The sequence below is a fragment of the Haliotis cracherodii genome, unplaced genomic scaffold (genome assembly GCF_022045235.1).
Source record: "Haliotis cracherodii isolate W230 unplaced genomic scaffold, xgHalCrac1.p SCAF_19, whole genome shotgun sequence".
NCBI lineage: Eukaryota > Metazoa > Mollusca > Gastropoda > Lepetellida > Haliotidae > Haliotis > Haliotis cracherodii.
In genome coordinates, this window is record NW_027266274.1 from 1,434,745 (window position 1) to 1,449,260 (window position 14,516).

At 40.9% G+C, this 14,516-nt stretch overlaps 1 protein-coding gene across 2 annotated transcripts in view; it reads left to right on the forward strand.

Annotated features, from left to right (window-relative positions):
- LOC139466655 (zinc finger protein ZXDC-like) overlaps positions 1-3,376 on the forward strand; it is a 64,142-nt gene extending 60,766 nt beyond the window's left edge. For both annotated transcript variants that reach the window (XM_071248243.1, XM_071248244.1), the window contains exons 13-14: positions 1,324-1,460; positions 1,686-3,376. In XM_071248243.1, the coding sequence (XP_071104344.1) occupies positions 1,324-1,460; positions 1,686-1,793 (245 nt within the window). In that variant the 3' untranslated portion in view covers positions 1,794-3,376. The remainder of the gene's footprint in view (positions 1-1,323; positions 1,461-1,685) is intronic.
- Positions 3,377-14,516: the final 11,140 nt, after the last annotated feature.

The window sequence follows — 14,516 nt, forward strand, 5'->3', positions numbered from 1 at the left end:
ACCATATGTTATTCCACTTTCTTGTTTCCCTCACCCCGAAATCTGGTCCCCTGGATTCGACTCAGGGGTTCCCCCTTTATGAAGTGATTACTTCCACTAAGCTGTTAGTCCCAGATTGCTTTCAAAGTTATTTTTTCATCTATGGAAATATCACTTATATAAACTAGTATGTAACCAAATAAACAGTTGTGTACAATCAACGAGGGAAGGACAGCCAGTAAGTGCATAATACAAGCATACATTAAGCTTTGATTTTATATCAAAATGCAAAAACATTTTCATGTGCACACCACATTGGAAAATGCAATTCAACAAATCCGTACTGAAGTAGACAAGTTACTCCTATTATGACACTATCTGGCTATAAAAGTGTTCATTTTGTATCTGGACTAAAGTTTGCAATCCATTACCGGTACAAATCCATTACGAATATAGGTCATTAGAGATACGGTCTTCGGTCTTCCTATCAATTTTCTTTTCAGTTATGATATTGGCAATAACAAGAAGTGGTTTTTAAACTAAATTACCCATAGATTGGGGAGAAAATGTGTGACATCACTATTTTGCGGTATATTTTACAAGGAAAATACATATGTAATCTTATTCTCTGCGGATGAAACATTGTCCACCATACAATTCACAAATGCCATTGAATTTGTAAGTCATCATATCTAGTGATGTTTCATAAATAAATTCATGTTTTCATTGACCAAATTTGCAAACAGCAAAACAAGCACACAACTATTGCCGCCTTGACCATAACATAAAACACAAGATGTGCAGTACATCAGTGCGCATGTAAGGGGAAGTAACTGCAAGCTATATTGTAGCATATCACTGCCAGGTCGTGTGTGTTTAACACGCGGAATATTTAAGGATTTGGGGAGGGAAATAAAATAAATGGAAACCAAAACGAAAAGTGCAGCAGACTTTGTAATGATATGGCGGTGCTTGAGAACCAAATTTATGTTTTTAAGCCTAACTGTACATTTTGTGTGGCTATAAAAGGGCACAATAGAGAATGCCTACTGTTTTTCTTTCCATATATATCTCTCAACACACAGCCTTCCAATTTTGGGTGTTCTTTTGCTTGTTTTGAGTATTTTATATCGCAAACAAAAAACAATACATTATTTATTTGCTAATTGATTGGCTGTTGTCTGGGCATCATATAGTTATCTGTGCTTACAGCTGCTTCTGCAAATTGGGGGATGGACTTTTTCCCAAGAGATCACCAAATTTCCTCAACTTGAAAACAATAGAGAGTGTGCTTGTGCTCCAGGATGACAGTTGCTATGTTGACTATGTGCCATGTCCTTGCAGATAACACAGAGAAGACCAGAGTTTCTGACCCAGTGTCTCCATTATTTCCATCACCGGATATCCTCAGCTCATCTCAAGGAGTCATGTTCAGGGACCCTGAGACAGGAATCACTTACGTCCAGACACAATTGCTACAGGTAACTTCAATGTTCCTGCTATAAGCTTAAGTGAACACATTATTCATTTCACATAAATTATACTTTTGTATCAAATAAGTGTAAATAACATTTTCATTATGGCTACAGTAGCGCACAAGTTATTGGATTTCCTTTTCCTGATGTAAATCCTTTAACCGTTAACAAGGGCGTCAATTTCTCACCTGTGCTGATCAGCTGTGAATGAAAGATGAGGTTTTGTTTCAGGATGACCCTCCACATCCAGCACTGTATGATGATGAGAGCAGTGATGCCTCGGTCACTGGAGCAGTCTCCTTCACTGGGACTACCATCAACATGCAGGACCTCAAGTAGCACTGTCCTTGCAAGGTCCAGAGGAACACTGTGTGCATACTGTCTATATAGTAGGCCTGAAGGAACACTGTCTACTGTATATAGGGGATCTGAAAGAACAGTCCATCTACTGTCAATGTGGTAGGTCCAGTTGAACACTGTGTTTCCTGTCTATCTAGTATGCTCAGCTGAGGGAAGACTGTGTTGAAAAAGTAAGCCCGAAGTAACATGCTATGTCAACTACAACATAGTGGGCCTGAAGAGAGACTGCATCTACCGTCTCTGTCGTAGGCCTGAAGAGAGACTGCATCTACCGTCTCTGTCGTAGGCCTGAAGAGAGACTGCATCTACCGTCTCTGTCGTAGGCCTGAAGAGAGACTGCATCTACCGTCTCTGTCGTAGGCCTGAAGAGAGACTGCATCTACCGTCTCTGTCGTAGGCCTGAAGAGAGACTGCATCTACCGTCTCTGTCGTAGGCCTGAAGAGAGACTGCATCTACCGTCTCTGTCGTAGGCCTGAAGAGAGACTGCATCTACCATCTCTGTCGTAGGCCTGAAGAGAGACTGCATCTACCATCTCTGTCGTAGGCCTGAAGAGAGACTGCATCTACCATCTCTGTCGTAGGCTTGAAGAGAGACTGCATCTACGGCCTATGTCGTAGGCGTGAAGAAAAACTGCATGTACGGCCTATGTCATAGGCCTGAAGAAAGACTGCATGTACGGCCTATGTTGTAGGTCTGAAGAGAGACTGCATCCACCGTCTCTATCGTAGGCCTGAAGGAACTACTGTAAACAGGGATTTTTTTGCGACCGTTTTATTATTGCGAGTGTTGCAAACGAGACTCAATCGCAAAAATTAAAAACGGAAAAATAAGTATAAATAATACATACATACTTTTTTCATTGCAACACATCATCAAATGTTGAAATCATCAACCAGAACCACAAGTTACTCAATAACTTAAAAACACAAATGAATGCAGAATGGTCACACAATACATCACAAATGACAGTGTAAACAGACCAACTAGTGTCACTGTTACCACACAGTAATCCTGCCTTCTTCCAACCTCGCTTGATTGCGTCAGTGTCCTTTGCAATTTTGTCCACAATTTTGTTTGCATTCAAACTAACAGCCATGACACTGAGTTGAGTCGTATTTGATAATTGGTCGCAATCCCACCCGGTCAACTTTCCGGCCAACTCAGATTAACTAGCTTTGGAGAGAAGCTGTCTATTGTTTTGTAATCGAGAGGTCATCTCAACACGGCAACTCGCAAAAATATCTCGTCGCAGTATTGTCTTTGGTGTGGTATTCGCAATATTTTAACGGCGCAGAAGTAAAGCTGTTTACAGTATGTGCATCTATGGTCAATAGACAGTACCTCAGTACCTGTTGGCATATGTCAAAACTGTATACACTTGGCCTGAAGAAACACTGTACATCTATGGTCTATAGACAGTACCTGAAGTACCTGTTGGCATATGTCAACAGTGGATCATGTTTATTGGACGAGAGATAAAGTGAAGTTTTTTAGTTAGTATGTGACTTTGTTGTACTGTTATGTATTGCACTTATGTTGTTATTGTGATCAAAGACATAATAAAATCATACAAAAAATAACTGATCTTTTATCATGTTTATATATTAACAGGGCAAAAATAATAAGTTCAATGAAAATACATTTATTTTGAAATTAAATAATGCATCTTTCAATATATATTCATGAAGACTTCTCGTCTATAAGGTCTCGGTGAACAATTTGGAAGTAGAATTGCCTGTTTTTTTAATGTGAATGGCTGGCAATGTTTTTGTCTATCAGGTACCCCTTAAATGTCTTTTTTCTCTACTGCCATGACCAACTGTCTAGACCTCTGTCTTCTCCCCAATTCTTTTAATGTGTTTTCTTTTATATAAAGCACAGTTACTTTTTTCCTGCTAACATGTAATAAAAACAAATTCTGACAAGGAAAATGTTTTCTGGATCACAAGGGGTCCTTGATATGTTGGGCTGTTTAAAGAGTCCACCTAAAGCTCTCAATACTACTGTCGAACCCATTCGACACTGTCACTAGCCATGTTTCTACTGTTGAAATCATTTGAAGGCAAATAGCATAACAACACCCCAAATTACAATTTTTTTCAAGTAGGTTTTTCATATTTAAATTATGTATGGTATGCGTTAATGCCCAGCTTTCTAAATATCAAGACTTTGAGTGGTTTATGTACCTGAAAAAGAAAATCACGTTAGTTAAAAAAGTATCGGTCAAATTTGTCAGCACACAACCCCCCATAACGGCATTGTTGCCTTCCCGTTGAGTAACATGTAGTCTGATATTTTCTTTATAATGTAATAAAAAAATTCATATTGTAATATTTTGGTTCTTTGATAAAATTAAAACACTCAAGTTTCTTAATTTCTCAAATTTTGCAACTTTCAGTTTAATTAATTATAAACAGAAACTCTCAATTGTTACAACATAGATTATCGATTGGATGAAGCAGACAGGATTATGGCAGTTGTTACGTGTGGTATGAACGGCAGGGGTTCCCAATAAAACCCACAAATAACGATTACAAGAATCAAAAAACAATCTCTGAAGTTTAAAGCTAGATTTAATAATTAAAACAAAGATAAGTATATAACAGTTCTAAGTTACTGGGCAAGGCACTCATACACATCTATTTAGGCAAAACAATATAGCAAATGTGCAATATAGTTAATAGTCACCTCAGATTTCTTGACATCACATTCCCAATAAATTCCATTTCACATTGTTCCAAACTTATATATCACAGGTCACAGGATAACTGGGTAACAACAGTTTCCTCCCTCGAAACGTCGACATGACCTTCTAACTTTGTCTCCGGACATAACGCTGGGCTGAACTGCCCTCGTTCAGTTAAAACCATATTTCTCCCTCTCCAATTCTTTTTCCTTCCCTTTCTGTTCGATAACTTGCCCTCATATAGTAAACAAATTTCCAAGTAAGCTATCTACTTCAGCACACAACAAAAGGTTGATCGGCCAACACCAATCAGTTACCAAGCTTACTCAAACTCCAATCACCCCACAGGCACGCTTCTCCCCGTCAGGCAGCTTGCTTAACTCAATCAAGCATGATGCCGTCCACCCAAACTGGACCCCTTGTGAACCACACAAATATACAACGTCACTCATAACACTCTCCCCCTTAAAAAAGAACGTTTTACAGAGCTTCACAATGATAGATTACTTAAATGCAGTAATACATATTTTATCAATGTCATACAAAAGTACAAAGTATATACACATATTTTACTAAATACATAATCTTTGTCAACATATACAATTGTAGGGTTTGTTACCCTTCTGTACAAATGCAAACAATTCTTGTTTCAACACCATGTTTTTGTTCACATACTCATTGTTCATTTTCACACGTATACTGTTCTGTACTCCACATACTGTAAGTACACTTCACGTAGTGAAACCTCTGGAAAGTGCGTCGGCGATGATAATATCCTTGCCCTTGATATATATAATTTCCAGGTTGTATGTTTCTAAAGCAATGCTCCACCTCATCTGTCTCTGGTTCTTGTTTTTCATCCTGCTGACAAACACAAGTGGATTATGGTCTGTGTATACTAACACTGGCCACACTGTTGTGCACACATATATTTTGAATTGTTCTAATGACAATATTAGTCCAAGTGTCTCTTTCTCGATGGTGGAATAATTCTTTCGGTGTTTGTTAAACTTGCTTCTTTAGTAACATATAGGGTGCTCAATACCCATGGCATCTTGTTGTAGCACTGTCCCAACACCAAGGTCACATGCATCCACATGAATGGTGAATTGTTTCTGGTAATCAGGAGCTATCAGCACTGGAGAGTTCGTTAATATGGCTTTGACTTTCTTGAACGCTTCTTCTTCTTCTTCTTTCCAGTGAAAAGATATGTTCTTCTGAAGCAAACCTGTCAAAGTTGATGCTTCTTAGGCAAAATTTCGACAGAATATCCCACCACTCCTAGAAAACTCATTAGTTGTTTTCTGTTTCTCGGTTCTGGAAAATTCACAATCGCCTCTGCTTTGGCTTGAACTGGCTTCACTTGACCTTAACCTACCACGTGACCGAGATAGGTTACTGTTGCTCTCACAAATTCCGTCTTGCTCAAATTTATGGTCAATTGAGTTCTTGATAACTTTTTAAACAATTGTCTATTTGCTCTCCTATACTCCTCCCACGTGTCTATAGCAATGATGATGTCATCGATGTATGCGTAACAGTGTTTCACGTCAAAGATGACCCCATTTAAATACTGAAATGTTGCTGGCACATCTTTCAGACCAAATGGCATCACATTATATTCGAACAGTCCTTCAGGTGTACAAAATGCACTTACTTGTCTTGGTCTAGATGTTAATGGAATGCCCCAGTAACCTTTTAACAAATCAAACTTTGACACATATCTAGCATGCCCTATTCGATCAATGCAATCGTCTATCCTAGGTTAAGGGTATAAGTCTGATTTTGAAATTGCATTGACCATTTTAAAGTTTGTACAAAATCGTACACCTCCATCTGGTTTAGGTACTAGGATGCATGGAGAACTCCAAGGACTATTGCTAGGCTGTATGATGTTATTCTTCAACATGTAATCTACCTCTTTTCTCAACTGCTCTGGTTTGATTGGATTACACCTATAAGCATGTTGCTTAACCAGAAGAGCTTCCCCCACGTCTATATCATGCTCAATCAAGTTTGTGCGAGATGGTGTGTCAGGAAAAAGATTTTCAAATTCCATAATCAACCCTTTCATTTCCTGTTTCTCACTACCGATCATATGGGATAGTTTCTTGTCCAAATTGTTCAAAATTTCAGAATTGTTTAATTTAACTGCTGGTGCATCAGCACCTTCAAAGTGAAATTGTTCTTCATTTTGATTTTCACTGACATTCCCCACACACATTGGTACACTATTCTGTCCTCTTTCATGGTATTTCTTCTTACCATGTTGACATGACAATACCTACCAGACCTACGTCTACCTGGAGTATTGATCACATAATCAGTGTCACTAACTCTCTTTGATACTGTATGTGGTCCTGAATATTTGGCATTAGGTGGTTTTCCCTGCAGAGGTAACAATACTCATACTTTCTCACCAGGGTAAAATTCACGCTTGACTGCCTTTCTATCATACCATTCTTTCATCTTTTCTTGGCTGGATTATACGTTTGCCTTAGCTAACTCGCTTGCACTTATCAATCGTTCTTTGAAGTCGGACACATACTGCAAGATGTTTGTTTCTGAACTTTCATTCAACCATTTATCCTTTAGCAGTTTCAAAGGACCTCGCATCTGCCTTCCAAACACTAACTCATAATGACTGAACCCTAGCGAATCCTGCACAGTTTCTCTGGATGCTAAAAGTACATAAGGAACTCCCATATCCCAGTCCTTATCATGGTCCATACAGTACGATCTTAGCATGGTTTTTAAGGTCTGGTGGAGCTCCAAAGCTCCCTAAGACTCTGGATGGTATGGGCTGGATTTAAATTGTCTGACCCCGAACTCACATATAAGACTTTTAAAATGATTTGACATGAAATTGGAACCCTGATCTCATTGCAATTCCTTTGGTAATCCAAATACTGTGAACAACTTGGTTAAAGTCTTACAAATAGTTTTTGTCTTAATGTTCCGCAATGGAATGGCCTCAGGGAATCTAGTAGATGTACACATGATTGTTAACAAAAACTTATTCCCTGATTTTGACTTTGGCAATGGCCCTACACAATCGATCAAAACCCTACTGAATGGTTCCTCGAACGCTGGAATGGAGTTTAAAGGGTACTTATGAATTGTTTGATTTGGCTTACCTACCAACTGGCAAGTGTTATAAGTTCTACAGTATTCCCTTACATCATTTTGTAAACCTGGCCATTAGAAATGGTTCAACAACTTCTGGTAAGTTTTGTTATGTGCATAAATTAAACAATCACCTCATTCATGTCACGCCACAGTTTGTATTCCTACACCTGGAATGTTTATCAATGTCATGACAAAGACATGTTTTACATGACATGACGTGTATTGTTTTCGGTTCATTGAGGTGTGAATCGAAAAACCAGTGTGCAAACTGTATTCATACCCCAATGAACCGAAAATAATCCACAGTCAATCCTTAAATAAACGACACAATTTGACGTTCATACGTTTTTCAAGAGACCATGTTCTTGAAATGTCGCAAGCTCCAACGTTCATACAGTTTGGCCCTCACTCTATGAAGGTTCATACTCCAATGAACTCAATTCAATTCTTGAGTGTCACGTTTTGAAAAGTTTTTTTTTGTACTGTATTCTAATGGTAAAGCACTAAGTTACATTGCATGAAAAGTTGTCATTTAAATATCTGGGTTATTTTTGACTAAATTTTTAAAATTTAACATTACCTTGTCCGGAAAAATGAAACTTGAAGATAAAAAACAAAGTAGATGACAATAAAACCGATCGCCCAAACGCATCACAGCAACGGCCATGGTAACCAGATGCACGTGAGTTCCGTGCAAACTGAAATGCACATGCGTTCCCCCATTTCTTGCCAAGATTGACAAGAAATCAGCGACACCAAGCCCTTGGACGATTGCAAGCTGGACGCCCGGCAAGTAGCCAATGCATTTCAAGTCCACGTAAGGACCATAGACAGGCTCCAGCAACGGTACCAGACTACCAACACAACAGAAGACCGACCACGTAGTGGAAGACCAAGGGTCACCCGACGTCAGTATTGTCAGATTGTGCGACGACATCTTTAAGATCGCTTTGTAACTGCTGCAGAAACTGCTCGACAGACCATGGGGACACACATTAGTGGGGACATCGTGCATCGACAATTGACGAGCAGACACCTCCACTGTCACAGGCCACACCGATGACCCATTCTGACACCACGTCATCGCCGGGACCGTCTTCAGTGGGCAACACAGCACCATCATTGGCGCCACCAGCAGTGGAGAAGAGTCCTCTTCTCAGACGAGAGCCGTTACTGTATCTCAACAGCAGATGGCTGAGAGAGTGTCTGGCGACGCCGTGGGAAACGTTATTCGGATGCTGATGTTGTTGAGAGAGACTCGTGGGGTGGTCCGAGTATCATCGTGCGGGGTGGAATTGGTCCAGGGACAGGCAATGGTGTCACAGCAGCTCGGTACATTGATCAAGTCTTGAGACCACACGCCGTACCTCATTTGGCACGTCGCCGCAACCACGAGTTTCAGCATGATAACGCCCGTGCCCACACTGCGAGAGCAACAAGAGCAGAATGGCATCAGAACAATGCAATAGCCTGCCCTCAGTCCCGATTTAAATCACATTGAGCACCTGTGGGACGAGATTCAAAACACGGCTGAATGACGTCCGACCAAGGCCGACAACTGCAGCTGAACTGCGTCAGGCGTTCCTCAGAGTGTGGGCTCAAGTGCCAATGGCCTTCATCAACCGCCTCATCTATTCCATGTATCGATGTTGTACGGCAGTCATCAATGCACATGGCGGACACATGAGATACTGGTGCCATTTTCTCAGAGACTAGTGTTGTGTTTCACTTTAAGAAAAATTGACACTTTAATTTCAACCTTGATGATCTGTTTTGCCAAGTTTTATCTTTTTAAGGTCTCAAAGGATGTTTACAGTGTTTGGACAAAAAACGTTTCTCATATATATCTGTATACATATATATATATATATATATATCTTTTACGGTTCAGTATAAAAATCCTTGTAAACATTATCTCATATTTATCGAGTTTGGGGATTTCGTTTTCAGATTACTTGACAATGAAGATATTTATCAGATGTATGCAATATTCTGATGAAATTACTGCTATAACCTTATGTTACCTTAAATGTGCACTATTGTGCAGAAATTTGTTGTCCACAATAAAAAATCAAACTTTCTCAAATTATCTAAAGTCTCTGGGAACAAATACTTCCCAAAGCCCTGGTGATTTAAGTAGCATGACATCATGATAGGCTAATAACAGCAGAAAACCTGTTGGTCTTCCACTTGGATTCATTATTTTTGGCAAATGTAATCTTGTCGAGAGTAATAGCATCTGTCCTGTCACCAGATAGTTCAAATACAAATAATAATTGCACCTTTGGTATCCCAGAAGGCTAAGGTCTTTGCAGGTCACTCACTTTCCAGTACTATCATGGCACCATATGCTCAAGCAATTTACATTGGTGAAATATCTTGAAAATAACGGGTAAGTGTTGTCTTTTGATGTGTACTTTTTGTAGGTGTCTGTGCTGTCACCATGAATTTTGGATTCCGAAATTGTTATTTAGAAAATCAAAAATTATGAGTATATTTGACTGTCAGAATGGAACTCAACCTGTGTGCTTTTTGTAGTGCAAGGGATAAGTCATTGTCCTAAGCTGGCATTATGTCATAGTTTGTCTCTCCTGTCACTGTCACTGAATTTTTTATCATGTTGACACAAATAATGAACAGTTATTCATTTTGCTCGTCCTACTGTTGTACATGATTAAGAAATGAAACATATTTAGCAACTTTAAATGAAAGTAATGTTACATGATCACTTCAAACACCGTGTCTATGAGTGACTGTGACAGCACAGACACTTAACAGAAACAGTACAGACATTTAGTGTTTAATAGAGATTTTGAGAAAGAGTTTTATAGACACCGAAACATTGAACAAAACTATCTCTTAGGCTTTTGTTAGTTACAGGAAAATTTGAATATTCCATTAACATTTGGGTCAATAAACACTGTAGATCTTTGGTAACAGCACATACTTTTAATAGTGACAACAAAGACATTTTAGGATTTTTTTATCACGTTGACACAAATAATGAACAATTATTCATTTTGCTCTCCCTACTGTTGTACATAATTAAGAAATGTAACATATTTAGCAACTCTAAAGGAAAGTAATGTTACATGATCACTTCAAACACAGTGTCTATGAGAGAAGTGGAGGTGTGTGCTGACAGAATGGAGAGTATGAGTGGGGGGAAGTGGAGGTGTGTGTGCTGACAGAATGGAGAGTCTGAGTGGGGGAAAGAGAGAAGTGGAGGTGTGTGTGCTGACAGAATGGAGAGTCTGAGTGGGGGAAAGAGAGAAGTGGAGGTGTGTGTGCTGACAGAATGGAGAGTCTGAGTGGGGGAAAGAGAAAAGTGGAGGTGTGTGTGCTGACAGAATGGAGAGTCTGAGTGGGGGAAAGAGAGAAGTGGAGGTGTGTGTGCTGACAGAATGGAGAGTCTGAGTGGGGGAAAGAGAGAAGTGGAGGTGTGTGTGCTGACAGAATGGAGAGTCTGAGAGGGGGAAAGAGAGAAGTGGAGGTGTGTGTGCTGACAGAATGGAGAGTCTGAGTTGGGGAAAGAGAGAAGTGGAGGTGTGTGTGCTGACAGAATGGAGAGTCTGAGTTGGGGGAAAGAGAGAAGTGGAGGTGTGTGTGCTGACAGAATGGAGAGTCTGAGTGGGGGAAAGAGAGAAGTGGAGGTGTGTGTGCTGACAGAATGGAGAGTCTGAGAGGGGGAAAGAGAAAAGTGGAGGTGTGTGTGCTGACAGAATGGAGAGTCTGAGAGGGGGAAAGAGAGAAGTGGAGGTGTGTGTGCTGACAGAATGGAAAGTCTGAGTGGGGGAAAGAGAGAAGTGGAGGTGTGTGTGCTGACAGAATGGAGAGTCTGAGAGGGGGAAAGAGAGAAGTGGAGGTGTGTGTGCTGACAGAATGGAGAGTCTGAGAGGGGGAAAGAGAGAAGTGGAGGTGTGTGTGCTGACAGAATGGAGAGTCTGAGTGGGGGAAAGAGAGAAGTGGAGGTGTGTGTGCTGACAGAATGGAGAGTCAGAGAGGGGGAAAGAGAAAAGTGGAGATGTGTGTGCTGACAGAATGGAGAGTCTGAGAGGGGGAAAGAGAGAAGTGGAGGTGTGTGTGCTGACAGAATGGAGAGTCTGAGTGGGGGAAAGAGAGAAGTGGAGGTGTGTGTGCTGACAGAATGGAGAGTCTGAGTGGGGGAAAGAGAGAAGTGGAGGTGTGTGTGCTGACAGAATGGAGAGTCAGAGTGGGGGAAAGAGAGAAGTGGAGGTGTGTGTGCTGACAGAATGGAGAGTCTGAGTGGGGGAAAGAGAGAAGTGGAGGTGTGTGTGCTGACAGAATGGAGAGTCTGAGTGGGGGAAAGAGAGAAGTGGAGGTGTGTGTGCTGACAGAATGGAGAGTCTGAGAGGGGGAAAGAGAGAAGTGGAGGTGTGTGTGCTGACAGAATGGAGAGTCTGAGAGGGGGAAAGAGAGAAGTGGAGGTGCGTGCTGACAGAATGGAGAGTCTGAGAGGGGGAAAGAGAGAAGTAGAGGTGTGTGTGCTGACAGAATGGAGAGTCTGAGAGGGGGAAAGAGAGAAGTGGAGGTGTGTGTGCTGACAGAATGGAGAGTGAGTGGGGGAAAGAGAGAAGTGGAGGTGTGTGTGCTGACAGAATGGAGAGTCTGAGTGGGGGAAAGAGAGAAGTGGAGGTGTGTGTGCTGACAGAATGGAGAGTCTGAGTTGGGGGAAAGAGAGAAGTGGAAGTATGTGTGCTGACAGAATGGAGAGTCTGAGAGGGGGAAAGAGAGAAGTGGAGGTGTGTGTGCTGACAGAATGGAAAGTCTAATTGGGGGAAAGAGAGAAGAAGAGACGTGTGCTGACAGAATGGAGAGTCTAATTGGGGGAAAGAGAGAAGAAGAGACGTGTGCTGACAGAATGGAGAGTCTGAATGATGATGAGATTCACCAAAAGACACATAAGGAAATGGTACAAAGTTCAGTCAATGATAAGATGGAAAGACAAAAAGGAAATACATCAGCCAGTTGATACAAATGAATGCCTGGGAAAATATGTTGTCATTATGTATAACATATCATATCCTGGTTATGTTGAAGATATACAGCTAGGTTGTGTTTTTGTGGAATGTATGCATAAAGTGGGAAAGCACAGGAATGCAAATCGTTTCTTCTGGACACGCAAACTTAAAGACAAATGCTGGTACCATTTTGAGGACATAGTTAGCTTGGTACCAGAGCCTTCCAAAATCTCACTGTCCTCTTGACTATTGTGTTGAGCCTTCTTTGTGGGAAAATATGTTGGAAACAATAACCTGTGTTTACATGTGCACGTGAATGAGGTCAAGAATGATTTACTGAATGTTATCATATAATGCTATCATTTGGTAAAAGTGCAAATATATTATCAGACTTTGTCTGTGCTGTTACTGTTGAAGTTTTGAAAGTTGACTATTCTCATTTCCTTACAGGTTTATGCTTGGAATAAGCAACAATAACCTCAAGAAGTGCCATTAAGGTTGTTGGTATAGTTTCTGATCAAGTTCTATATTTGAGATGAGCAATTCCACACATGATTTGTTTATGAATATACTATTCCAAAAAGGAAACGCATAGGTGTTTCTGAATTTTAAAAATTCCTCTGATCAAAGAATATGTCAACTGAATCGATAAAATATGTTATAAATCTGTTTATAGGAGACTTCTATGCAAATCTGTATTTTAAAAAAACACCAAAACGCAAAATGTTGTGTTTGATAAGATGTTTTACAAATTTCTGAAAACACATTACCAAAACAAAACAAAACTCATTTTGCACGTGCAAATTGGGCCATGAGTTGCATGCTGTATCTGTCTATAAAATGCATTCGAAATGTGAAATCAGTTTTGAAGAGTTTCACGACTAGACGCTGCGACTCGCAATATCACCATTGGAATCTTCAGTTGCAAGACGTCTAAATGTAAGCCAGAGTACGATTTCTCGACTCGCAACACGCTACAACCTTATGGGTACCACAAACGACCGTCCACGCACTGGAAGACCTCGAGTCACCACAGCAGCTCAGGATCGCTACATCCGGGTCCTCCATTTACGTGATCGTACTGTTACAGCTGAGAGCACAGCGGCCAGGGTGCCTGGACTTCGAAGGATATCGGGGAGATTTGACTGAGAGCGTGGAGACCCTACTTCGGGAACGTGTTACGACGTCAGCATCTCGTCCAACGTCTCCGCTGGTGCAATAACATGTCGGCCTGGAACTTACGAAACTAGAGGCGCATATGGTTCAGCGATGAATCTAGGTTTCGTCTACAGACACTGGATGGACGAAACAGAGTTTACAGACGGGTCCATGAACGTTATGCTCCTAACTGTGTACGTCAAGTGGACAGATTCGGTGGAGGAAGTGTCATGATGTGGGCGGCGATATCCTACACCAACCGTACTAGTCTTATACATGTCCAAGGAAACCTGACGGCTGTGCGCTATAGGGGCAATATTCTTCAGCAACACCTTCTCCCAGTCATAGACGTCCGACGTTCCCCGGATCTCAACCCCATAGAACCTCTTTTGGATGAACTTGATCGGCGTCTACATCAGCGTGTACGTCAACCTCAAACTCTTCAGGAGTTAGGTACATTTCTTCAGCAGGAGTGGAGGAGAATTCCTCAACCAGTTATACAGCGTCTGATCCAGTCCATGACGAGGCGGGTCCGAACTGTTATTCGTGCACTTGGTGGACATAACAGGTACTGACACTTCTGTGGACTCTGAACAAAATCATGACTGTTTAGCCTGTTGTGATCATTATTATCGTATACACACGTGGTTCTGCCACATGCACATCAAATTTCATGCTCCTGGGTATGTTTGTTGAATTGTTATACACGTTGGAATAGTATATTTGCTTGTCTGTGCTGTTACCA